The sequence below is a fragment of the Aedes albopictus genome, chromosome 3, assembly GCF_035046485.1.
Source record: "Aedes albopictus strain Foshan chromosome 3, AalbF5, whole genome shotgun sequence".
NCBI lineage: Eukaryota > Metazoa > Arthropoda > Insecta > Diptera > Culicidae > Aedes > Aedes albopictus.
The window spans coordinates 209182689-209210511 of record NC_085138.1 but is presented as its reverse complement, the minus strand read 5'-3'; the positions used below and the strand labels follow the sequence as shown (position 1 = coordinate 209210511).

Sequence of the window (27823 nt, the reverse complement as noted above, 5' to 3'; positions counted from 1 at the left end):
GACAGTATTTGATCGGGAGATTCTTCGTACTCCGTACGGATTGTTCAGCGATACGAGATACGTATGCCAAGATAGAGATGAATCCAAGAATTGCTCGTTATTTTTTTAAAATGTTGGAATACGACTTCCAAATTGAGCACCGTAGTGGTTCGAGTATGCAGCACGTAGATGCTCTTAGCAGAGCACCAGTAGAGAACCCGAGTGAAGTGGAAACGGTCGCAGAAACTATCATGGTGTTGGAGATCTCGAATACAGACTTCCTTGTGACCAGGGAGAATAACCGGGAGGGAGCACCGGCGAACAAACGCGCTGAAAAAAGTGTTTCGCGAAGTACTAGACGGGTGCAGCCACCGCCAGGGGCGCTAGTGTTGTTTACCGATTATGTGGTAAATTCGTTTTTAAGTGTACACTTTACGATGCTGGCAGTTTTGACGTTGGCGCGGAACATAAACAAAAACAAACGTACCACAATAACCGAAAGAGGCAGAACCGAAAAAGGTACAGATTATGCCAATTTTGTAATTGTGATTTATTTTTAATCATTCTTAATAGTTATTCTCCCTCATTTTTAGCTTGCGGTACGATCGCCGAGAATAATAAATATCTCTTCCCCGAAGAAAGGGTTCGTTCGGTTGCTCCTGCCTCGATTGAGAATGCCCACGCCGATATGATCCGCCCACAACCGTGGCCCTGGAGCGGATTCTGCTGCGTTATCTTCGACGGTTCAAAAATCAATACGAAATTGAGAAGCGGAGAAAAACTCACACCAATTTGAACCCAGCCGGGCCACTACACTTCAAAGTGCACTGAATTGCTAAACCGCAACAACCACGATGCCTACCTCGGACCCCTGAAAGTTTAAAAAATGCCAACCGGTGTTCCCTCGGATCGATCGCCACATGGATTCGACCGTTAATCTCTACCTCGACTAGTAGGGAGGCAGCTTCGCTGTGACCATTATGAAAACGCCGGACTACCGAGGAGAAAACATTCCTGAGAATTGTTCCTTCTTCACTTTGTCCTATCCAAACAATCAATGGAGGATTCTGGTGCAGTGCAACCAAGTAGTGTGGCCAAAATCATCTTCATTCGAAATAGAACTGCCGGAGTCTCACGTTTCGGAAAAATCTGGACGAAGCACCAGAAGAGGGTGCCGAAATAGAAACGATAGAGAAGAAATGTGCCAACATATTATCGGAGTTTTCCAACGCGGTTGCGATCGGTTTCGCCGAGGATGTTTTCATCAGAGATAATCTGTTCTGCGACTACTGCCAACCAACAGGATATGGTGAAGATCTTCGAGAATGCGACCAAGTCAAAACGATTACTGTGAGTAATAAAAAGGACCTCTGCGTTGATATTACCGAAACGGATTTGTTTGTTAATGTAAACATAAAACATTTCCGGAAAATAATGAAATTTACTAGATATATAAAGTGCTTATCCGCATCGGGATATTCGACCTGTGTGCTTTTTGAATGTTTTCAGATTTGTTTCAATAAATTAATAACGGCATTCAAAGAGACAAAACATTTCCCGGTCTTGTACCATCCGGATCTCTTGCGAACACCAGCTTTATATGGTTGTTGTCCGAGATCCTCACAACATGCCATGCCCAACGTATCCTTCCAACTTTTGCCACCTTCCGGTTCGCCATAGAGTGTAGCGAGCTCGTGGTTCATTCTTCGCCGCCACATACCATTCTCCTGCACACCGCCAAAGATGGTCCTAAGCAAATTGCGCTCGAACACTTCGAGTAATTGCATAGTTCAGGTTTCGTGCCGGTAGAAAACCACAGATCTTATCAGCTTCAGCGTTTTGTATTGTCCGTGCAGTTGAAAATCGGAATTTTCGACACGCGAAAATCGAATTTTCTCCTAAACCGTGCGTCGGACGTACGTCGGGCAAAGTGCGCTGTATGAAGGGCCAGATCCGCTGCCCAGCGCACTACGTCCGAAGTTAGGTTTCACGTATGGATTTGGAGAAAAACCGAATGTCGTGTGTGGGAAAACTTCGGGTTTCAACCGCTACGACAATATATGGTACATTTGATGCGAGGGTGAATCTTTTTCGACCGCAAATTCTTGCGAAGCTCATAGTTTGCCCGACATGCACTGATGATGCGCCTTCGTTTTTCAAGGCTAACGTTGTTGCCTGCCGTTTATAAGGAGGGTTTCTCAAGGAATCCATTTTGAGATTCCTTTGGGAAATCTTTCAGGAATTTTCTGTGATTCCTCCAGGAGTTTTTTCTGGATTTTTTTTTGATTTTTTTTCTAGGACTCTTCCAGTAATTTCTTCTGCTATTCCTCGAAAAATTCTTCTTTGATTCGTCCTAGGAGTTCCTTCTGGTATTTCCACAGGACTTCTTTCTGAGATTCTTCCTGAGGTTCCTTCAGGAATTCATTCGATGATGTTGTCAAGAGTTTCTCCTTGGATTTCTTAAGGAATCAATTCTGATATTTCTTCGAAATCTCTTTGTAATTTATACAAGAATTCCTTCCGGGATTATTCCTAAAGTGCTTTCTAAGTGTAGAATTTGCTTATAAGTTGAAATACACGTTAATAAAAACAAAAATTAAAAGGATGCTTTCTGAGATCCCTCCAAGAGTTCCTTCTGGGATTCGCCCAGGACTTCTTTCTGCGATGTGTAATGTGAAATACAACAATGAATCAGCAGAAGATTATTTTACTATAGTCCTTAATCCTTATACGTGAGAGCTCTTAAGCTCGATAATGTTCGGATACCGCAAGGCAAAGAAAGTCTTTCTCCAATTGATTCCTCTAGGGATTCCCCAAGTACTTCTTCCTGAAATTCATCCAGAAATTTCTTCTGAGGTTCAAGAGTTTCTTCTACAACTCCCCCAAAAATCATTCTGAAATTCCTCAATAAGTTTTGTTAAATACCCACTCTGAATTTAATCAAAATAAACCGAATTCGGATAGGTCGTCTGTGGAGAGTGCACTCTGCTCGAAAGCTCTAGCTGGCTGTAGGTGCAGATTCTTAAAAATACTACGAATTCTATGTTAAGAATCCATCTGCGATTTATTCAGGTGAAGCGCCCTGTACCGTCCAGGGGCTGCATTAAACACAACACGGAATGTGATATCTTTCATTTCATAACAGTCCGACTATATCTTTTTAATAAACTATATTGAAGTATCACAAACCATCACTTAACTTATATTACAACGATTCACTTTTTCTTATATCACCTTTCTGTATTTCTTCACCGAACTACTAAGTTTAACAATCTAGAGACATTTCTACCTTCTTCTTGACCACTACTGAGTCCTACCTGCAGCCTTAGGACAGTATCTAGAGGTGTCCCACATGGGAGCTCAAGACTTATCCGATGTGCTGCCTGCGTTAACGTTGTCACCGAACTCTCGACAACTGGCCCCGACTGAAGCCAAAGCCTCCGTATTTATAGCCTAAATTTCCTAGCAATACCCGAACCAGCTTGGGCGTGTCTAAAATTCCTACAATCATTCTCGTCTTGCCGAAGATGTCATGATAATTCCTAACAATGCCCGAACCAACTTGGGCGTATCCAAAAACCCTACCAAATGAAAATACTAATAAGTCCAAAACCTAGACCTCTACCTATCCTACTTGTCCTCATCGTGATTAAAATCCTTCTCTTCTTGAAAACATCACGACTCTTCTATCTTGGGCGTATCCCAACCCCTACCAAGAATATTAATGCCAACGAAAAACTTAAATCTCCTAACCACGCCCGACTTGGGCGTGTTCGCACAAAACCTACTGAGAATCATTACACAAAGGCCTACATCTTCTAGCCCCGCCTCACTTGAGCGTATACAAGGCTTGGGTGTGTGAAAGAATTGAACCCCACCATCGACGTCATTATCATTCTCCCCATCATCATCATCGTCACCATCATCATCCTCATCGTCTTTGGAATTTGGCACCAATTTCTTCAAAACAAAGCAACCGCCTTGTTATTCAAATGTACCCTTGCTTGTGCACAATGAACCCTAGCCGGGTCCCGGCCACGGATGTTGGTTGAAATTGTACTCCACATTCTTTTACTCGAAGTCAAAACAAATCGAGTGCAAAACAAGTCCGGCGCCGTATGCCGCCAATACGGTGTCTCAATTTCAGAACATTCCAGCTAAGGTTCACCTGAGTTCAGAACCTTAGCCGGCCAATTCGGCGCCTTGATTTCGAAACAAAAATAAACAATCTTTGTTCCAGCGCGATCAATATGATGTCGCGGTTCCATATCATTCTTTCGGGTTTATTACCCATCGTTGTCCCAAGCGTAATTGAAATTGCATCACACCGACCGGACCTAACGCGTTGCAACACGATCGCACCCGGCCACCACCGGACGATGATGGGTCATAAAAACAAAGTCAGTAACGAATGGTGCGATTTTCGTTGCTTCCAATATGCCGCGCGTGAGGTAGGTAGACCCTACGATGAAAATTGAATCTAAAATCCCCCGGGCAGCTGTTGGGAATGTGGGGTGAAAAATGCATTTTTGTTTCAGTTGAATTGACTTTGAATATCGGAAGGCGTGGGAATATTTAGGTCTTTGCATGCCCTCCCACTTAGCGGAGTTTGAACGCGTATAAAATTTCACGTTCAAATGTTAGTATGTGGGTAAAATGTATCCCCCGTAAAAAAAAAACTCAGCATTTAAATGATGATGCTAACGATGATTGTTAATATATAATCTGAAATTGCTATACTAATCTTCATCTTCCCTGTAAGTGTCTCAAAATGTTTTACATTACAGTTTTTTTCAACTTCCAAAAGAATCGTAAATTTACCGCATTAACTTACATTCTTCCTCAAGAGATTGACTTCATTGGTACTCGCTGCTGCTCCTCTTGGTTCGTCGTAGGGGTTCGGCTGCCATTGATATTTACCTCTTCTTGTTAAATGTCCAGATCAATTGGTTAGTTTCAGGTCTCAGATGAATGGTATCGTTGCTTCTCTGTTGTACTGGTTTGTCTTGAAGATGATGTAGTTGATTCAGTTGATGTCGTCTCCTGTGGGAACGTGACCATGAAGCTTTGGTATCCGGATATTACCTCGGTTGAATCGTATTTCCCTGCTGGTAATTCCCGCGCTGTCGTTTGCAGACAGAAGAATTAGTTTTACTGTTGCTTTCTGTTGTTTCTCGAAAAAGTGTCATAAGTTGCCTTCCGAACTGGATTGTTTATCATTGTCGTTTACGGTGTTGTGGTTGATTACTTATCGCCCGCCTTCTGAATTTTGTTGGTATTGGATCAATCTCAATAGTGATGCGAATATTGTTGTCTTTGACCTGGTGCAAATTGTGGAACTGTTGCACATTCTTTAAAGAGTTTGTAATTAGTTGGCTTAAATTCCAAACCTTTTGATGAGGTCGAAATGTTGCATTCCTGGTTATGGTTACTGTCAATTGTTGTTGTAAGAAGCACGGAGTAAGTGCTTTTTCAATGGTGAATGTAATGCGGTTGGTGAACATTACATTATGTCGATTAATTTGGGAAACTTTGAAGACGTCCTTCTCTCATCATATGTCTTGTTGTTGTTGTTGTTGTTTTTGTTGTTGTTGTTTTTGTTGTTGTTGTTTTGTTGTTGTTGTCGGTGTTTTTTTGTAGTTTTTCATATTATTAGCTAGCTTAGTTCATATTAGCAGATTCGCAGATGTACAATAATATTTGTCTCGATGTGCCACCTGAGTTGACCTTGAATCGTCTCCGGTGAAAAATTATGTTCGCTGAATTCTCTCCTCCGCCATACCAGCACCTTTGACCTTCAACTTTCCATCCGATCTGTTATTTCTCGTCATCGTACCAATTGGCTGTGGTACGTTTTCATAGAGGTACTGTTGAACTGCCCCTCTGATTGCTCTCGCCAGGTGTTGCCTTCTTGTCTTGTCCTCCCGCGTCATCTCTCGAGGAAGTTGTATTTTTAATTCTGTCGAAACCATCGATTTATAAAATATTGATCTACCATGGCAAACTGAACTTTTAGTCTTCATGTTATTATTATTTGTTTTTCTTGTATGTGCAAAATATAACCTTTACAATAGTATTAAAAAAAACTGCACCATTACATTAATCATGCTCTGTTAACGTTACTTTTCTTAATAGTCATAAACTGTTTTTTTTTTTTCAAAAACCGTAAAATATTAAAATGTGAGTTGTAGCAATGGAAAGCTTCTGCAGGATCACTATAAATATCTGTATTACCAATTCCAAAAAAATCTCACTGCAGAATTCTCTCCAGTGCGTTTTCTTTCAATTCCTGTTTGCTCCGTTTCCTTTCGCAGGCTCGGCTTGATCGCCTTATTGCTACGACTTCTCCCCCTTACCGAATAAGGTTTTTGGATGGATACCTGTAACGAGACTTAGATCTTGTGTTTAATTCATGATTTGATAAAATATAAATATATTTATGTTAATTTATAGTTTTTGTTTCTTGACGCCACCTAATGATTCCGAATCTATAAATATTACTTCATTTTTCATTCACATATTATTATTATTTTTTTTTTCAAATTAGTTATTCATTCATCATTCACACTCAACATTCACAAGCATTCTGGGGGGCCCTCCCTTGTCCTCATCATTCAATTTTCATCCGATCTCGTATATACTTTCAAAAATGTTATGTAACATGGTCATTTCTATATAGGAGCGTCCTCCGTAGTTTCATTTGGGTCTAAATTGTTTTTAAATTGTTTTTTTTTTTTGTTTCTGTTTGTTGTCATTGATTCTTTTTATTATTAAAATTCTCAATCACCAATTTATGTCTTTTTTCCTTTAATTAAATCTGCTTCTTTATTCAAGAATCTCTCTAGTTATTATTTTTCTTCTTATACATTCCCCGCTATTGTTACCCGATATACTCTATATAACCCAGTGGTTTTTCCCCTTTCATATCTTATACGATTGCTTTGTATTTCCCATCATATTTTTTCCAATATATCAAATGCCCAATTCTTAATCCCCCAATTTTTATATACCCTTTTCAATTAATTATTTTGCTTAGTTATGTTTACTCATCCCAAATTACCCCTTTTCAGCTCTTCGGTACATTCAAATCGTTCTTGCATTCAAACTCATGCCGAATTGATGGACGCATTTTTGTTATAATTCAGCTGTACAAAATTTCCCGAAAACTTATTTTCATTATCCTGATTCATTTATCATCATCATTTCTTTATGTCTCTCCATATTCTCATAAAATTTATTTATTTACGGCTATTATCATATTTTTTTTTTTATTCTATTTTTTTATCAATTCCTTTTGAGTTGTTACGATATAATTTCAATTAAGTTAATTCGTATGCTCTCCAATCGTTAACCGCTTTGTTGTGAACCTTACAACAATTATATATGTTAATTGTTTATTTAATATAATAATTCAATTAATATTCCTAGCTATCCTACGCAAGCCTCTATCCTAACATATTATTCCTAAGGTATTTTTTTAACAACATATTTAGTAACTAATATTTACAAAAATCATTCGTAATTAGGAAATAACTGTTTTTTCAATATTTACATCAATTTATACATTGCCGACTACGCATTGCTAATCAATCATTATACTTTTTTAACCTATTATTGTGGACTTTTTCAAATTTGTTCCCATTTTTAATAATTGTGGTTTGTTCGCTGGGTAGGTCAGCTACTGCGTATGGGCCTCTCCATTTACTTTGAAGTTTTTGACCTGTTCCTGTTGGGATTGCTTGTACTAAAACCAATTCGCCCCACATAGGTTGCCATTCTTCGGTTTTCTTGTCATAAATAATTTTACGTTTCTCTTTGGAAATAATCAAATTTCTTTTGGCGTTTTCATGCAAATTTTTAAGAATTTGTTTCATTTCGCAAAAATAGTCATTATATGTTAGATCTGAATTTGTTGGAGTATATATGGAGGTAGGAATCCTTGCCTTTCTTCCATATAAAAGTTCGAATGGACTGTAGTTGGATGAGGTGTTATTTGTAGTATTGTATTCAAAAGTAAAGTAATCAAGATGTTGGTCCCATTTTTGCGGGTTTCCTCCGACAAATTGTCGCAGATATGTTTTTAATTCTCTGTTTGATCGTTCTACTAAATTTGCTTGTGGGTGATAAGCACTTGTATTGATTTTTTTGATTTTCAAAATTTTGCATGCGTGTTTAAAAAACTTGCTCATGAAATTTGCTCCTTGGTCTGTCACCAGTTCTAACGGAGTACCGAATTTACAAATGAATTTTTCGACAAAAGTTTTGGATACAGTCTCCGCTTCTTGATTGTCCATTCGAGCTACTACCAAAAATCTCGTAAGGTCGTCCTGCATGACCAGCGCGTATTTGTTGCCCCATTCGGATTCTGGGAGAACTACAATATCCATATATAATTTTTCAAATGGTTCGGATGACGTTGTGGTTACTTTTAAAGGAATTCTATTGGATTTACAAATTTTATTTTTCTGGCATGAATCACATTGTTTTACGTAATTTTCGATATCCCTTCTCATGTTTTTCCAATTAAAAATGAGACCAATGCGTTTCCGCATTCGCCTTGCTCCAACATGTCCGCCTAAGGGAGCATCATGAAACTCTCGAAGAATTGTTTCTATATCTTCATTACGTACTTCAGTGCGTTCCGAATCTGCGTTATAAAGGCTTAACGTAATTTGATTTTTCAAAGCTAAAAATTGAATCATCTCAAGTACTTCAAATTGTTTAATCTTTCTGAACGAAATCAAATGAATATTTTTGGATGCTGTTATCGGCGCTTTATTTTGATTGAAGCAGTTGCTAAGTTTGTAAAAGAGTGTTTTGGTATTAATCATTGAATTACTTTTGCCTTCCACAATAATTCCGAATAAATTACTATCTGGAATAGAAACAACTCCATCTTCGCAAAAATCTTTCAGTCCATGGGGTAAATCAATAATTTTTGAAATTTCAGTAAATGCTGATCTGCTATTCAAAATTACAATGTTACAATCAGCATCTGCATTTTTCAAATTCCTAGAAATTTTCAATCGATTTACATCAATTGGATTATTCTTGGACATCTCTAAAAATTCATCATATGCGCTTGCCGCAAATGTGTCATTAGTGTGCGTGTTATTGCATAAATCGAAAACGTCGGCCATAATGGTTTCTTCAACTTCAGCCTCGTCCGATATCGCACTCGTACTTGCTGGAGGTAAATTTGACACCTCGTTTATGCCGCGTAGGCATGCTCGTAGGTCAGAACCCGTGCAATTATTATTTACGCTATCATTCATATAGGTCATCTTTTGCGTTTTTGTTTTGGTTCCCTCTCTTTCATGGTCCCGGTCAGCGATCGCGCCCCCGTTACTGCGGCACGGAACGGTGTCTTTTTTCATCAGCTGTTTGTTTGGATGATCGCGGTCGCGGTGCTTTTGATTGGATACGTTTTCTTGTTCTGCCAATTTCTTTTGCTGTCGTGTGACCACAGCAATTAATTTCGACCTTGCGGTTTTAATTTCATCGGCTGGATGACTCTGCTCTTCTGATTCATTGTCTGGATTTAGCCTAGAGAGAAAATCCGCTACAACGTTATCCTTTCCTTGTTTGTATCGAATATCGCATTCCAATCCTTGCAATTTCAAACGCAAACGTGTGAGGACTGATGAAGTTTCTTTTAGATGCCATATTGAGATCAATGGTCTATGATCTGTGTAAACAATAAATCTCTGATTGTAGATATAATGACGGAAATAGTTCACTGCCCATACTATGGCTAGTAATTCTTTCTCAATTGTATGATATTTTCGTTCGGCTCCAATAAGTCCCCTACTAGCGTAAGCTATGGGTCTGTCAATTGATTTTTCATTCGATAAAACTGCGCCAATAGCGTATTCACTGGCATCTGTCGTTAAAACAAATGTGTCCTTGTAATTTGGTCTCACTAGCAAAGAGTCAGACGTTAAAAAGTTTTTCAATTCTTCAAATGCTTTCTGGCACTCTGAGGTCCAGTTAAATTTTACATTTTTCTTCAATAGATCATTCAGAGGTTTTCGTTTTTCTGCAATTCCCGGTATAAACTTACCATAAAAGTTTACTGTTCCTAGGAATGATCGCACTCCTTTTACAGTTTTTGGTATTGCCATTTCTCGTATAGCCTTAATATTACCATCAAGCGGACGAATACCATTTTTATCAACTGTATGTCCTAAAAATTTCAATTCGGTTTTCAAAATTTGGCATTTTGTTGGTTCAATTTTTAAATTATGTCTACGAAGAGCTTTCAAAACTTTAATCAGATTCTCGTTATGCTCTTGAATTGTTCTTCCAAAAACAATGATATCATCCAAATAAACGATTGCTTTAACATCTTCAATTTCAAATAAAACTGTGTTCATCAGTCTTTGAAAAGTCGAGGGACTGTTTCTAAGCCCCATAGGCATTCTCGTGAATTCAAAATGACCTTTGGGTGTAGAAAATGCAGTTTTTGCAGCATCTCTTGGGTCTATAGGAACTTGATAAAATCCAGATTTCAGATCAATTGTTGAAAAGTATTTGCTATCGCCTAGGCTATCCAATATTTCATTTATTTGTGGAATCGGATATACAAATGGTTTAGTTATCAAATTCAATGCCCTAAAATCTACCACAATTCTATGCTTTTTGTTTCCTTCTTCGTCTAAATCTTTCTTTGGTATGCATAAAACAGGTGCATTCCAAGGACTTTTACTGGGCCTAATAATCCCTTGCCGACGCATTTCTTCAATTTCCTCATTAATTTGTTTCTTTGTTGATTCAGGGAACCTAAACTGCCTTTTATTTATTGGCACATTAGATGATGTTTCAATTTCGTGTACTGCTGCATCTGTTATCGTCAGGTGATCCCCTTTCAAATAAAATACATCACTATACCTTGCCATTATATTTTCCACTGCGTCGTAATTGGCGCTTTTCAAATGCTTCAAATCAATTGTATCTAGCAATTTTTCGATACGATTTTTACCTTGTATTTGTTCATAATTCAAATTATCTGTCAAACTTAGATCTTGGTTTGAATCTAAATCCTCCGGCGTATATTGATTCCCGGCCTCTACATTCTTATTCCAACATCCATTATTATCATATTCTTCTTCAAAATGTTGATTTATACATTCCTCGTCCTCATAATACTTCTCATAAAGGCACATCTTGCATGAATAATCTTTTTTCGGTACGATTGGCTGTGTAACTATTTCCTCATTTATGACTTCATCAATATCAAAATTTACTTGACAGCTTTTGTCATTGTTATCATACTGTATACAATTACTATTATCTTGTAGATCAGTCTGACAAGATTTATCTGATACCATTACGTACTTTGTTGTTGTAATATTGTTAATATTATATTCTACACTATCTGGCTTGCGTAGGGCTATGTAATCAAAGTTCTGGCTAATATATAATGTATGCTGTTTCAAAAATTCTGCTCCTATGATACCATGTACATTTAAGTGGTGAACTAAATAAAATTTTATCTTATACTTAGACTTCCCAATTATTAAACTAACTTCAGTAGATCCGAGCGTTCTTGTTTGACTTTCATTGAATCCCGAAATCAAAAACTTTTCAGATTCAGAATAATCTATGTCTGTTGCTCCGATTCTAGGGGCTGCATCCCATCTTAATATGTTTAGTTGTGAGCCTGTGTCTATCATGTAATTGATTTTTGTGTATGGTCTTTCTACAGTGGGTATATTTAACATAAATTGATTATTGCCCGTCCAATGTATAAATACTTTTTCTTGTGCTGGAATGCATTTATCAAATTGAACCATTTGTTTTTGTGGTATGTTATAACTCTTATTTATGTTCATGGGCATCATTTTCTTATTACTTGCAGCATATAAGCGCCTTTCTAAATTATTTTCTGATTGACGGAGTGATCGGACGCAATTAACGAACCTCCGGTTATTTAGTTTTTTCGCTCATCATAGCAAATGTTATTGTTTTGAATTCCCATGTTGCGTTCATCAGTTCTGTTGGTTCTGTTGGTCCAATAAGGCATCTGGTAATCACCACGGTAAATTTCTTGTTGTCCTAGATATCTATAATTGTTAAAATCTTTTTCATAACCTATTTCGCTCTGGTTGAATCTACTTTTATCGTAATGGAAGTTGTGATCAATACATTGTGGATTACTGAATTTCTGTTTTTCATTTTGTTGCCTGTAAAATTCTGCGGTGTGGGAATCCCTCAATCTCTGCTCGATGCGTTCTTGTTGTTCCACATCGATGCATTCTTCTTGTAGGTAATCTACCAAATCTTCCAATGAGTCTTCTTTTTTCGTTTTTGCAAAAATTTTCAAATTTATATCTTCCAATCCCGCTAGAAAATGTATTCTTAAATGTCTTTGAGCGTATGACTCAATTGTAGGATCTTTAATATAATCTTTTTCGAATTCATCAATATTCCTCTTAAGTTGAAGAACGCGATCTTTATAGTTTTTAAAACTTTCACACTTGCCTTGTTCAAGGGTCTCTATTTTATTAAACAGTTCTTCCAATTGTAAACTAATTCCGAATTCTTTTTGGAGATTATCTTTCACTTTATCCCAAGTATTTGCAAGAATGTTTTTAAATTTTAACGCTGCTGGGCCTTTAAGTTTAGACAGTGCAATTTGAATGAGTACGGTTTCTGCATTTTTTCTTTCACTAGCATCAGTTATCCGTTTTATGGGTTTCAAAAAACAATTTATTTGATATATGAAAGCATCTAATTCACACGCACTACCATGAAATTCTGGAATACACTGTATAGCAAAGTTTATTGGAAATTCAAATCTAGCGTTGTTCGCTCCACTATTGTTGCCTATTTCATCCATTGTATTCGTGGTCATTTTTATGTTGATATTTTTACTGATTTTTTTTTTTTATTCAAATTAACACGACCTATTTGTCGCCGGTCTGCTGCATAGTAACAAATTTTTTTTGTCAACTTTTAATTGATTCCATTCCATTGTAATGCTAGTTTACAGCTGAAAATCATGTTTAGTGTAAAATTATGCCCTCAGTTTGAAAGCATAAGGAAAGAAAAATACAGTAGAGCTGAAAATATTTTCGATATACCGTACAAAGCTGGCGTTTTTGAATCAACATTGCTACAACTGATAAAGATTTTTTTTGAAAGAAAAATACAAATCTTGTTTTATTTATTGAATATTTCGCTACAATTCAAGGAGATTGTACCCAACATTCATCAATATCTAATCTGACGAGAAAAAAAATAATCAGATATTCAAAACATATTACATTCAGCTTCCTATTATTGCAAAAAAGATATTTAAATTTGGTGAATTGTAACTTGAGATTTTCGAATTTTAGTAAATTCTAAAAAAAAAACTTGGTTGCGATTGTCTCGTATAATAAAAAAACTGTACTTCTTAGTTTTCTTATTTTAAACACGGTCTCAAAATCAGCACGTAATTATGCATCAATAATTTTAATCGTTAACAGAAGTCCGCGACTTTCCTTTGATTATGTTAACTAGTGTTATTTGTTCGTATTTTTCATCCACTTGTTCTTCTTGAAATCATTATTCTTGTTATATTTTTCCATTATTTATTGAAAATCACTATGATTTCCTTTTTTAGAATAACTTCTTTATGTTTCCCACAACAGTATTTCAATTAAAACGTTTTTGTTTATATCGTAAAAATTTTTCATCATTTCCAACCAACTCACAAAAAATTTAAACCATCTCAAAACACTTAATCATTTAAAAGGTTAATACTCACGATACCATCAAATAATGCAGGCTGAATGATGTCCATTGGTCCAGACACTCGGTTACATACACAGGTTGTTGCGTTGCCATTTCCAATTCGGTGCTACGTTGTATTCCACTATCACTTGCGCTGCCACGAATTTCATCTTTTCCATCCAGTCTGTAACATTGTTTTCTTCTTAATTGTTCAAAACTGTTCAATGTTTATGGTTTGCACTGATTCTGACACTGATTTCTTCTTCCAGTCAGAAAATTGGCGTCCCGCTGTTCTAATTAGCGAACAGTTTTTCGCTGTCACCATATTGAAGCGCCCTGTACCGTCCAGGGGCTGCATTAAACACAACACGGAATGTGATATCTTTCATTTCATAACAGTCCGACTATATCTTTTTAATAAACTATATTGAAGTATCACAAACCATCACTTAACTTATATTACAACGATTCACTTTTTCTTATATCACCTTTCTGTATTTCTTCACCGAACTACTAAGTTTAACAATCTAGAGACATTTCTACCTTCTTCTTGACCACTACTGAGTCCTACCTGCAGCCTTAGGACAGTATCTAGAGGTGTCCCACATGGGAGCTCAAGACTTATCCGATGTGCTGCCTGCGTTAACGTTGTCACCGAACTCTCGACAACTGGCCCCGACTGAAGCCAAAGCCTCCGTATTTATAGCCTAAATTTCCTAGCAATACCCGAACCAGCTTGGGCGTGTCTAAAATTCCTACAATCATTCTCGTCTTGCCGAAGATGTCATGATAATTCCTAACAATGCCCGAACCAACTTGGGCGTATCCAAAAACCCTACCAAATGAAAATACTAATAAGTCCAAAACCTAGACCTCTACCTATCCTACTTGTCCTCATCGTGATTAAAATCCTTCTCTTCTTGAAAACATCACGACTCTTCTATCTTGGGCGTATCCCAACCCCTACCAAGAATATTAATGCCAACGAAAAACTTAAATCTCCTAACCACGCCCGACTTGGGCGTGTTCGCACAAAACCTACTGAGAATCATTACACAAAGGCCTACATCTTCTAGCCCCGCCTCACTTGAGCGTATACAAGGCTTGGGTGTGTGAAAGAATTGAACCCCACCATCGACGTCATTATCATTCTCCCCATCATCATCATCGTCACCATCATCATCCTCATCGTCTTTGGAATTTGGCACCAATTTCTTCAAAACAAAGCAACCGCCTTGTTATTCAAATGTACCCTTGCTTGTGCACAATGAACCCTAGCCGGGTCCCGGCCACGGATGTTGGTTGAAATTGTACTCCACATTCTTTTACTCGAAGTCAAAACAAATCGAGTGCAAAACAAGTCCGGCGCCGTATGCCGCCAATACGGTGTCTCAATTTCAGAACATTCCAGCTAAGGTTCACCTGAGTTCAGAACCTTAGCCGGCCAATTCGGCGCCTTGATTTCGAAACAAAAATAAACAATCTTTGTTCCAGCGCGATCAATATGATGTCGCGGTTCCATATCATTCTTTCGGGTTTATTACCCATCGTTGTCCCAAGCGTAATTGAAATTGCATCACACCGACCGGACCTAACGCGTTGCAACACGATCGCACCCGGCCACCACCGGACGATGATGGGTCATAAAAACAAAGTCAGTAACGAATGGTGCGATTTTCGTTGCTTCCAATATGCCGCGCGTGAGGTAGGTAGACCCTACGATGAAAATTGAATCTAAAATCCCCCGGGCAGCTGTTGGGAATGTGGGGTGAAAAATGCATTTTTGTTTCAGTTGAATTGACTTTGAATATCGGAAGGCGTGGGAATATTTAGGTCTTTGCACAGGAATTCCTTCTGAAATTCGTCCAGGGACTCATTGCAGGATTCCTACAGGAATACCTCCAGTAATTCCTGCAAATCCTCTCGTGGAATTAATCCTAGGATTCCTCCATGAATTCCTTCTAGGATTCATAAAGGAATTGCTTCTGGGATTCTTTCTGAAATTCCACCTGTGATTTCTCCAGGAATTCATCTTGGGATTCTTTCAAAAATTCTTCCTGAAATTGCTTCTGGAATTCCTTCTAGCATTGTTCTTGAAATTTCTCCTTAGATTCCTCCATGGATTCCTTCTAGGATTCTTACCAATAATTCATCTGGGATTCCGTCAGGTTTTCTCAAGGGATTCCTCCTGAGATTTCTCAGAGAAATCCTCCTAGGATTCTTTCAGGAATTCCTACCGAGATTCCTTATGGAATTTCTCCCGCGATTCCTCGAAAAATTCCTCCACGAATCCTTCCAAGAATTTCGCCCGGGATTCGTCCAGGAATTTTTCCTTGGATTTCTCTAGAAATTCCTTCAGGAATCACTTCTGGGATTCCTCCAGAAATTCCTCGATGGAATAGCCTCAAGTATTCCTTCATGAATTTATCCTAGGATTCTTTTTCTAAGAATCTTTCAAGAATTGCCCCTGGAATTCCTCCTGATATTCCACCATGAATTCCTTCTGGGATTCCACAGAAATTGCACCTGTGATTCGTCTAAAATTCCTCCTGGGATTCCTCCAGGAATTCCTTTCGAGATTCGTCCCAGAATTTTCCCGGTATTCCTCGAGGATTTCTTCCAGGAATTCCTCCACGAATTCCTCATGAGATTTCTGTAGAAATTCCTACCAGGATTCTCCCAGGAATTCCTCTAGGAATTTCTCTTGGCATTGCTCCAGGATTTTTTTTCTTGGACTCCTCCAGGAATTTCTCCTGGAATACCTTCAGAAATTCCTCCTGGGATTTCTTCAGGGATTCCTCTTGAGATTCCACCAGAAGATCCTCTTGAGATTCATTTAAGAATTTCTCTTGGTATTCTTCCAAGATTTGTTCTTGGGATTCCTCCAGAAACTTGTCTTGAGATTCTTCCAGTAATTGTTTTTGGGATTCCTCCAGGAATTCCTCTTGGGACTTCTTCAAGAAATTTCCCACGAGATTTCTCAAGAAATTTCTATTCCAGGTATTCCTCTTGGCATTTTTCCTGGAATTCTTCTTAGGATTCCTCAAGAAATACCTTTTGGGATTTCTCTAGGAATTGCTCATGGGATTTTTCTAGGCATTCTTCCTGGGATATTTCTTGAAACTCCTCCTAGGATTCTTCCAAGAATTTCTCCCGGGATTCCTTCAGAAATTCCTCCTGCGATTTCTCCATGCATTCCTTCTAGGATTCTCTGTCTTCTCTCTTCTAGGCGTAACGTCCTCACTGGGACAAAGCCTGCTTCTCAGCTTAGTGTTCGAACCCGTCACCCTCAGCATGGTCATGCTGAATACCCGTGCGTTTACCGCCTCGGCTATATGGGCCCTATGGAATGCTATTCAGCTTAAAAATAAGCTTCGATAAAATCGAAAAAAAAATGAAATTTGACCTCAAAAGCGATTAATTATTAAAGAAATATTAGTACCTGTGGACCAATTTCTTTAGTAATATTTTTATGTATTTTACTTACTATGAGACTTGAACTCGGGTTTTCCTCGTTGAAAGCCGGTGCCTTACCAATGCTCCATGCATGCGTTGTTGAGCACTGAGGGATTTTAGTCAAAGTGCTGATTTCATTTATTAGAGCTCAAACAGGTTCGCATGCGAACTTGAAGTTGTCTGCGTGAACCAGAATTAACCGCAAAGTTCAAAAGAAGTTTACGTGGAACTTCTTGTGAACTTGCACAGTTTGACATTTTCAGTTTGTTTTGGTCGGCAAGTGGTAAAAGTGCAAAGCAATAAATTAGTGCCTAATTCGGTCGTTGGCACCAGCTTATCAGTTTTTAATGACCATGATTGCGTTGATTATCATCGCGTGGACACTGGAAGTGAGAGTGATCGTCAAGAAGCAAATCTGGATGGGTTTATTCGCAGCCGAGAAAATAAACTCCTGCGGAATTGTGGTCCCATACAGGAGCCGAGACGGGAGCAGTCTTTTAGCTACATATTACAGATTTCTTTCGTTAATTACAGTTAGGTACTGATGAAATATAATAGTGAAACAAAGTGTACTTGCGAAATTCACGCAAGATGTGGCCGACGAGCTCAATTCCGAGTAATTTAATTGAATGCGAACTTCTCCCGAGCTACGCTGTCTCCGAAGTTCAAAAGAAGTTCACATTTGGTACGGCTAATATTTATACGAACTTTAAGTAGTAAGTTCAAAACAAGTTCGGAACGGAACATTTCAAGTTGATATTATATGTCTAATTGAACCAAATTTGAACTTTGTAGGAACACAAAAATCCAACAAGAGTTCGATTAAAATTTGATTGAATTTTGTTCTAAAGTTCAAAGTAAGTTCTTTCTGAACCTCTTTTCGACTTTAATGTCGTTTTGAAGAGAAATCAAAAGCATGTTCATGTACTTCCAAGTTCATAAATAATACAGGTGTAACTTTTTTGAGAATCAAGTTCGACGAAGCCAGAATTGAACTAAATTCGAACTTCTGAGTTCGCTCTTCAAGTGAAATCCGAACTTTTGGTTGCTTGGGAGTACATCAAATAGCAGCTTTTGTAATAATGTCTTCTTCTTTATGACTTGACGTTCGAATTGGAACTTGGCCTGCCTCTTTTCAACTTAGTGTTCTTTAGAGCACTTCCACAGTTATTAATTGAAGGGGTTTCTTTGCCTGCCATTGCATGAATTTGTGTATTGTGAGGCAAGTACAATGATACACTATGCCCAAGAAGTCCAGAAAATTTTCCCGACCGGAACGGGAATCGAATCCGCCGTTTCCGGATTGGCGATCTATAGCCTTAACCACTAGGCCACCTAAAGATCCTTTTTTGATAACACGATGATCGATTCGTAAGAACATAGCAGACCATATTTTAGATAACCGGTAATGTCCCGAAACCAGTTCTGGGTGTCCCACTGGAAGTGGTCAAATGTAAAAGTGATCTGTACCCATGCATAAGATAAATCAAATCGTGTTTTTTTTTGGTAACCTAATGAACGTTAGCAATGAAATAGTCTCAGACTATATTTGGTCGGCGTTAAGTCAGAGAGGACTACGCAATTTTTTGGGCTGGTAAAGATAACCCAAGCAGAAGGGAATAACACCAGCATAAGGAGGTGTGTTATTTGGGCAAAATAACTGAATAATAAAATCGATTATTTTAAAGTTATTACCATAACATATTGTGTTATAAACTTGTCTGTTATAAGCGGCAAAATAACAAATTCCATAACAAAAAAATGTTCCTGAAAAACCATTTCAATAACTTGTTTTGTTAGTTTCAATAACAACTTAATAACAGTGAATTCGGAAAATATTTCAATAACAAATTTTGATATCAATATGTTATTGATAACAATCGGAGAGCAAAATTTGCTATGATATCAAACTCGTTACTAAATAATTTATGATATTTATTATATAAAATTATTCGCTTTGTCTCACAAACCCGCCAGTAACATGAGGTTCATCACTCTGACGTAAGAAATATTTTCAAATGATCGAAAAATACTATATTCAGCTTTTAATTCATTCTAAGAGATTTGAAGTCGCAAGATAATCGTACTTTAGTATTTTCTATATTATCAAATACGACGAGCTTCGATTTCCACCTGTAATTTATAAACTGTTATACTTTAATTGTTTTCGGAACACGTGTAACCTTTGTTTTTTTTTCAGCATAGAAACTGAAGAATTTTTAGAATGCTCATCAGTTTTGCAGAAATGTTTAGGAATATTGGAAATATTGTACAGATTATTACAATTTTCCTGGAAAGATTATTTGAATTCCTCCGATTTTTCCCTGGATTCAAGAATTATGTCGAATATTCCTCCTGGATTCTACAAGAATTCCTCCAAAAAATTGCTATAATTTCTCTTGAACTTCCTCTGATGATTCTTACAGGACTTTCACCAGAAATTTTTGCAATATTTTTTTCTAAAATTCCTCTATTTATTTCTTTAAGGATTCCGTCAAAATCTCCTTTTATGTTTATCAAATGACTTTGTCATAAAATTCTTCCAAAAATTTGTCAACAGATTTGGTCATAAACTTTTCCATAAATGACTCCAAAAATCTTCCAGAAATTTCTCCGAGAGTTCTTTGACGGAATCTTTCATGGTTTTTTAGAGACTCCTCTAGAAATTCCTCCAGAATCCTGCATAGAATCTCTTCAAGGGTTTCTTCAGAATTTCCTGTGACCATTAGTCCTGAAGTTCATCTTAAGGTTTCTCTGAAAATTTCTTTGAGGATTTCACCATGAGTTTTACCGAAGGAAATTTCTCTAGTTTTTTCTTGTAAATTCTTTCAGAAATTCTTTCCAGGATTCTTCCATGAATTGCTTCTGGAATTCTCCTAGCAATTCATTCTAGCATTTTCCAGGAATTCTTCCTTGGATTCCTCCATGAATGTCTCCAGAGATTCTTCCGTAAATTCCTCCTAGGATTCCTTCTGAGATTTTCCAGGAATTTATTCTTGTAATCTTTGAGGAATTCCTCCTGCACTTCCTCCAGGTATTTCTCCTGGGTTTTCTCCAGTAAATCCACTTGGTATTGCTCCAGGGATTCCTCTTGGGATTTCTTAAGGAATTCTCCCTGAGATTTTTCTAGTAATACCTTCCGGGATTTCTCGTGAAATTCCCTCAAAAATTTATTCGATGATTCCTTGAGAATTTCCTCCTTTTATTCCTCCACGGAATTCTTCTGTTTCCAGCATTTTTTCCTGGGATTTCTTTCTAGAATTCCTTCAGAGAATTCCTCTCTGGATTCAATCAGGAATTCCCCCGGGATTCCTCCAGGAGTTCATCCTGCAGTTCCTGCAATTCTTCTAGTGATCTAGCAGAAATTCTTCCCAGGATTCTTCCAAGAAATTCTGCTGGAATTTTTCTAGGATATTTTTCTTCGATTCCTCCAGGCATTCTTACTAGGATTCCTCCAAGAATTGATCTTTTAAATCTGGGATTTCTTCTAGGAATCCCCGGAAGATTTCCTGGTGAATTCCCTAGAGTAATTCCTAAAGGAATCCCAGAAGGCGCTGTCTATAAACTACGTAGACTCATTTTTGCTGGAAAAATTCCAGGAAGATTTTCTGGAGGAATCCTGGTGGATTCCCAGGATGAGTTCCTGGTGAAAGTTTTGGAAGAATTCCTCAAGAATTTTTGAAAGTATTCATGGAGGATTCCCAAAAAACAAGAAAAAATAACCGAAGAAACCTCAGGAGAAATTTCTAGAGAAATTGTAGGAAGAATTTCTATAAGAAGCCTAGTAAGAAATCTTAGAGGAATCCCAGGAGAAATTTCTGGAAAATCCCCCCGCATTTTGTGAATAAATCGCAGGGAAATTTTTATGAAATCCCTAGAGGATTTCATGGAAGAATCCTTGGAAAAACTTTCGGAAGATTTCATGGAGGAATACATGGGAAAATCCCTGGAGAAATTCGTGGAGAAATCTCTGGAAAAAATCCTGAAGCAATTCCTGATGGAATCTCAGGAGAAATTCCTGGAAGCAATTCATTGAGCAATTCATAAAGGAATCTCAGGAGAAATCTCTGGAAATTTTTTTGGAGGAATTCCTAAAAAAATCCTGAGGGTATTCCTGGAGAATTTCCTGGAAGAATTTCTGAAGAAAGATCCTAGAAGATTTTCTGAAAAAAAATCCTATAGAAATTGCTGACATAATTTCTAAAGGATGTTTAGGGGCAATTCCTGGATCAATTACTAGAGAAATTGCTGAAGGAGTTCCTGAAGAAATTCTTGGGGTAATTCCTGGAAAATTTCCTGAAGGAGTTTCTGGACAAATTCCTGGATTAAATCTTGGAGGAATCTTTGGAGGAATTCTTGCAACTATTACTGGATGAGTTTCTGGGGAAACCTCTAGAGGAACTCTGGGCGAAATTTCTGAAAAATTCCCTGAGAAATTCCTGGAGGAATTTGTAGAAAAATTTCTGGAGAAATTCCTGGAGAAAGCCTCCAAGGAATATTTGAAGAAATTCGTGGGGGAAAACTTGGAGAAATGTCGGGGAAAATCCCTGAAGAAGTTCCTGCAGAAATTTAAAGCGGAATTCCCAGAGGAATCCCTGCAACGATTCCTAGAGGAAAATCTGGAAGAATTCTTGGAGAAATTACTAAAAAAAATCTAGAAGGTATTCCTAGAGAAAATCCTGGACAAATTTCTGAAGGAACCCCTGAAGGATTTCCTAGAAAAATTACTAGATGATTTGCTGACATAATTTATGATAGAATTCCTTGATTAATTCCTGGTGAAATTCCTAAAGGAATCCCTGAAGAAATTCCTGGAAGAATCCCTGAAGAAATACCTGGAGTAATTCCTCGAGGAGACCCTGGAGAAATCCCTGGATGAAATCCTGGAGGAATGCCTGCATGGATTTCTGAAGGAATCCTAGGAAGAATTCCTGAAGCAATTCCAGGAGAAATTCCTGGAGGAGCTCCGGGGGGATCCCTGCGAAAATTCTGGAGGAGTCCCAGAAGCAATTCCTGGAGGAATATCTAGTAGAATTCCTGGAGGAATTGCTGTAAAAGCTTCTGGAGAAATCTCTGCAAGAATCCAAGAAGGAATCCCTGGAAGAATGCGAGGAAAATTTCCTGGAAGAATGCCTAGGAGAATTCTTGGAGGATTCCCAGACGTAATTCCCGGAGAAATCTCTGGATGAATTCCTGTAGGAGTCTCTGGAAAAAAATCCTTGGAGGAATCCCTTGAAGATTCCCTGGATAAATTTCTGTAGGAATCCCTGGTGGAATTTTTGGAAGAATCCCGGAAGTAATTGGCTTCTTTAGCGGTTTGAGATAATTCCATATTCAGAATCTGCATGCCAAACTGAGTCGAAATCCAAATTTTCATGAATTTTGGTGGTCGGGAACCTATTTAAAAATAAATTTGAAATTTGTATGGGAGCGATTTGTTGAATCACCCCTCACCGCATTTTGTACTGGACGGAGCTGTCAAGCAGTTGCCCAGCTGTCAAAAGGTGATTTCAAAAAATGTGATTGATGTGAAATTGATTTTAGGTTTCAAAATAAAGTACTAAAAATTAGAAAAAAATCATAGTGGCTCAGAAAAAGGTGTTCTTTCGTTTAAAAATAAAAAATCGATGATTTTTTTCTGAATTTAAAAACCCAATTACTGGAGGAATAATTATCCAGAGATTCCTGGAGGAAGTCCTGAAGGAATGCATTGAGGAAACCCTGAAGGGTTGTTGGAGGGATCTCTGAAAAAAACTTGTAGGAATTCTTAAAGGGATCTCTGAAAGAAATCCTAGAGGAATGTCTGTAGGAATCTTCAGAGGAACTCCTGGAGAAATCTCCAGTGGAATTTCTAGAGGAATCTAGACTAGTCTAGTCTAGTCTACACATACACAGCCATCACTTGGAAGAATCCTGGAAAATGATAGAATCGACTACTTCCAGGCCCGGATTAAGGATTGTGGGGGCCCGGGGCCCGAGCGGATGTGGAGGCCCTTCTGAGAGATGACCAAAAATGTTTTTCCTTATTTTCGAACAGTACTTGAGCAATATGAAAAATAAAGCTAATGTTAGCAAGCAAAAAAGGTTTTTGTGGGGGCCCCAAAAATGTGGGGGCCCGGGGCCCGGGCCCCCCCGGCCCCCCCCTTAGATCCGGCCCTGACTACTTCCATCATTTTTCTTGTCATTATCAATGCTTGCAGTGAATCAAAGATTCATTACAAGTATTGAAGCGGCCAGGCCTACTGTGAAGCGTCATTGAATATTAAATTAAAACCATAGAACGGGGACATCTCGTACCAACCGCTCCGTATAGTATGTTATATAAAATGTAAGCAAAAACGTTGGGAGTGCCGTTGCTAAGAAAGTTAGTATCACTCCCTTAGGCTCCTCTTCCTGGGATGGGGCATAGGATTTTCCCCTTATGCCCTGGCTCGAAACAAAGCCTAGGTTTAAGCGCCATTGCTCGCTCTCTGAAACGAAATAAAAATATGATGATCCCTTCCCCGCTTGTACCGAAAAACAAATTGTAAGTGATTGAATTACGAAACGTTTACAGGCCCCATACTATCAACATCAAGACATCTCAAAGAAATTAGAAAGATCTCACCAAATAATCAAACGTCCGACGTCTTTTTCCATACAGCGTGACACCTTTGACAGGTATGAAGTAAACAATGTTCAATTTGTGGAAAAGGCAATGAATCCTCTAAATTGCCCGTAAATAGGCCCATTGAGAAATAGTTAACTTTGATGAAAGGGAAACTACTGAAAAAGGATAGAGGAGCAGAGGACGTCACAAAATTCAAGAAAAACTGGGTCAACGTATGCAAAACCATCGTCGGAACGGTTGTCCAAAACCTTATGAAGCACGCCAAGAAGAAAGTGCGAGAGGTGGCAAGTTCCACGAAAAATTATATATATGTACAATCATGTCATGGGCTTTTCTAACGGTCAATGAACAATGTAATTGAATTTAATTAACAAAATAAATAAAACATTTTAAAATACAGCAATTTTAAGGTGTACTCATAATTAACGATACAGTCCTTAAGCGGAAAGACAAATTTCGTTTTTCAGTGCTTAACGATTCCTTATCATGTAACCTTCAAAACATAGCACTAGATTTTATCGAGTTCTTTTTGTAGCTTAAGTAATAAAGCTTTTAATGCCAGTACTTCAATGCGAACATTTACCCCATACTTGGGGCAAAAGTTCACACATGATAAAAGATAGTTTAACAACAAAAAAAAAAGAGACACGGACACGTTCAATGCTTCCAGTGAGTTTTTAAGCTCTTTGAAGGAAGCACTACACTAGACAATTCAGATCCCATTGTGATCCACTAGCCTCTGCCCAGCAACTCCTATCCCTACCTCCACGCGGTACCGGCCGGAAACTATGAGCAACCTTAGGGAAGATCGGGTAACCAACCCCGGTGGGAACTTTGGTCGTAGGCTGACAGGGAAGGGGGGGGTTTGCTTCGGCAAACCTGAGCGTCTGTTCTCCAGGAGGAGCGGCTCACAACAGCGTCTGATCCCCATGTTAGGGGCGGCTGATCTACGTCCGAGTGCCAGGGAAGGACTCTAAGCTCAACTGTGCACTATGGTCCTCCGGAAAGTAGGGGGTTGGTGTCAGGCCCTACGAGCCAGCCGTAAAAAAACCATTGTAACGGAAAATCAGCAACAGAATAATACGAACCGAGACCAACGGCAACGACCCCAGCGAACAAAAAGGACTTGCGATTGGAAACTCGGTACGTGGAACTGCCGATCTCTCAACTTCATTGGGAGCACCCGCATACTCGCCGATCTACTGAAGGACCGCGGGTTCGGCATCGTAGCGCTGCAGGAGGTGTGTTGGACAGGATCCATGGTGCGAACGTTTAGAGGTAATCATACCATCTACTAGAGCTGTGGCAACACATGCGAGCTGGGAACAGCTTTCATCGTGATGGGTGATATGCAGAGGCGCGTGATCGGTTGGTGGCCGATCGACGAAAGAATGTGCAGGTTGAGGATCAAGGGCCGATTCTTCAACTTCAGCATAATAAACGTGCACAGCCCACACACCGGAAGTACTGATGATGTCAAGGACGCATTTTACGCGCAGCTCGAACGCGAGTACCACCGCTGCCCAAGCCACGACGTCAAGATCATCATAGGAGATTTGAACGTTCAGGTAGGCCACGAGGAGGAATTCAGACCGACGATTGGTAAGTTCAGCGCCCACCAGCAAACGAACGAAAACGGCCTACGACTGATTGATTTCGCCGCCTCCAAAAATATGGCCATACGTAGCACCTTTTTCCAACACAGCCTCCCTTATCGTTACACCTGGAGATCACCACAGCAGACGGAATCTCAAATCGACCACGTTCTGATTGACGGACGGCACTTCTCCGACATTATCGACGTCAGGACCTATCGTGGCGCCAACATCGACTCCGACCACTATCTGGTGATGGTCAAACTGCGCCCAAAACTCTCCGTCATCAACAATGTACGGTACCGGCGACCGCCACGGTACAACCTAGAGCGACTGAAGCAACCGGATGTCGCCTCAGCATACGCGCAGAATCTCGAAGCCGCGTTGCCAGACGAGGGCGAGCTCGATGAGGCCCCTCTAGAGGACTGCTGGAGTACAGTGAAAGCAGCCATCAACGACGCAGCCGAGAGCACCATCGGGTACGTGGAACGGAATCGACGGAACGAATGGTTCGACGAAGAGTGCAGAACGGTTTTGGAGGAGAAGAACGCAGCGAGGGCGGTAATGCTGCAGCAAGGGACTCGACAGAACGTGGAACGTTACAAACAGAAGCGGAAACAGCAGACCCGCCTCTTTCGGGAGAAAAAGCGCCGCCTGGAAGAAGCGGAGTGTGAAGAAATGGAACTGCTGTGCCGTTCCCAAGAAACACGGAAGTTCTATCAGAAGCTCAACGCATCCCGCAACGGCTTCGTGCCACGAGCCGAAATATGCAGGGATAAAGACGGAGGCCTCTTGACGGACGGACGTGAGGTGATCGAAAGGTGGAAGCAGCACTTCGATCAGCACCTGAACGGCGTGGAGAACGTAGGCACGGGAGCCCATGGCAACGGAAAGAACGACGACGCCAGTGCAGCGGAGGACGGAAATGAACCAACTCCCACGCTGAGGGAAGTTAAGGATGTCATTCACCAGCTCAAAACCAACAAAGCAGCTGGTAAGGATGGTATCGCAGCTGAACTCATCAAGATGGGCCCAGAAAAGTTGGCCACCTGTCTGCATCGGCTAATAGTCAGGATCTGGGAAACCGAACAGCTACCGGAGGAGTGGAAGGAAGGGGTAATCTGCCCCATTCACAAGAAAGGCGACCATTTGGAATGTGAGAACTTCAGGGCGATCACTATTTTGAATGCTGCCTACAAAGTGCTATCCCAGATTATCTTCCGTCGTCTGTCACCTAAAACGAATGAGTTCGTGGGAAGTTATCAAGCCGGCTTCATCGACGGCCGGTCGACAACGGACCAGATCTTTACCGTACGGCAAATCCTCCAGAAATGCCGTGAATACCAGGTCCCAACGCACCACCCGTTCATCGACTTCAAAGCGGCATACGATAGTATCGACCGCGCAGAGCTATGGAGAATCATGGACGAAAACGGCTTTCCTGGGAAGCTGACTAGACTGATTAAAGCAACGATGGACGGTGTGCAAAACTGCGTAAGAGTTTCGGATGAACTATCCAGTTCATTCGTATCTCGCCGGGGACTGCGACAAGGTGACGGACTCTCATGTCTACTCTTCAACATCGCGCTGGAAGGTGTGATGCGACGAGCCGGGCTCAACAGCCGGGGAACGATTTTCACAAAATCCGGTCAATTTGTGTGCTTTGCGGACGACATGGACATTATCGCTAGAACATTTGGAACGGTGGCAGAACTGTACACCCGCCTGAAACGCGAAGCAGCAAAGGTCGGACTGGTGGTGAATGCCTCAAAAACAAAGTACATGCTGGTAGGCGGAACCGAACACGACCGGATCCGTTTGGGTAGTAATGTTACGATAGACGGGGATACTTTCGAGGTGGTGGAGGAATTCGTCTACCTCGGATCCTTACTGACGGCTGACAACAACGTGAGCCGAGAAATTTGGAGACGCATCATCAGCGGAATTCGGGCCTACTACGGGCTCCAGAAGAAACTGCGGTCGAAAAAGATTCACCCACGCACCAAATGCACCATGTACAAAACGCTAATAAGACCGGTGATCCTCTACGGGCACGAGACATGGACCATGCTCGAGGAGGACCTACAAGCACTCGGAGTTTTCGAGCGACGCGTGCTAAGAACGATCTTCGGCGGTGTGCAGGAGAACGGTGTGTGGCGGAGAAGGATGAACCACGAGCTCGCTGCACCTTACGGCGAACCCAGCATCCAGAAGGTGGCCAAAGCCGGAAGGATACGGTGGGCAGGGCATGTTGCAAGAATGCCGGACAACAACCCTGCAAAGCTGGTGTTTGCAACGGATCCGGTTGGCACAAGAAGGCGTGGAGCGCAGAGAGCACGATGGGCGGACCAGGTGGAGCGTGACTTGGCGAGCATTGGGCGCGACCGAGGATGGAGAGCGGCAGCCACAAACCGAGTATTGTGGCGTACTATTGTTGATTATGTCTTGTCTTAATGATGTTGAA

The 27823-nt window shown here is 39.9% G+C and overlaps 1 protein-coding gene across 1 annotated transcript; it reads left to right on the top strand.

Annotated features, from left to right (window-relative positions):
* The first annotated feature begins 541 nt into the window (after positions 1 to 541).
* LOC134292171 (uncharacterized) lies at positions 542 to 27823 on the top strand. Its single transcript, XM_062861061.1, has 2 exons — positions 542 to 3051; positions 15544 to 27823. Exon 2 carries the CDS (start codon positions 25105 to 25107, stop codon positions 27811 to 27813), a length of 2709 nt encoding a protein of 902 aa, XP_062717045.1. The 5' UTR covers positions 542 to 3051; positions 15544 to 25104; the 3' UTR covers positions 27814 to 27823.

What these genes read in the sequence shown, in the direction of transcription:
- LOC134292171 (XM_062861061.1), top strand. Translation starts at nt 25,105, where the DNA reads ATGGGTGATATGCAGAGGCGCGTGATCGGTTGGTGGCCGATCGACGAA.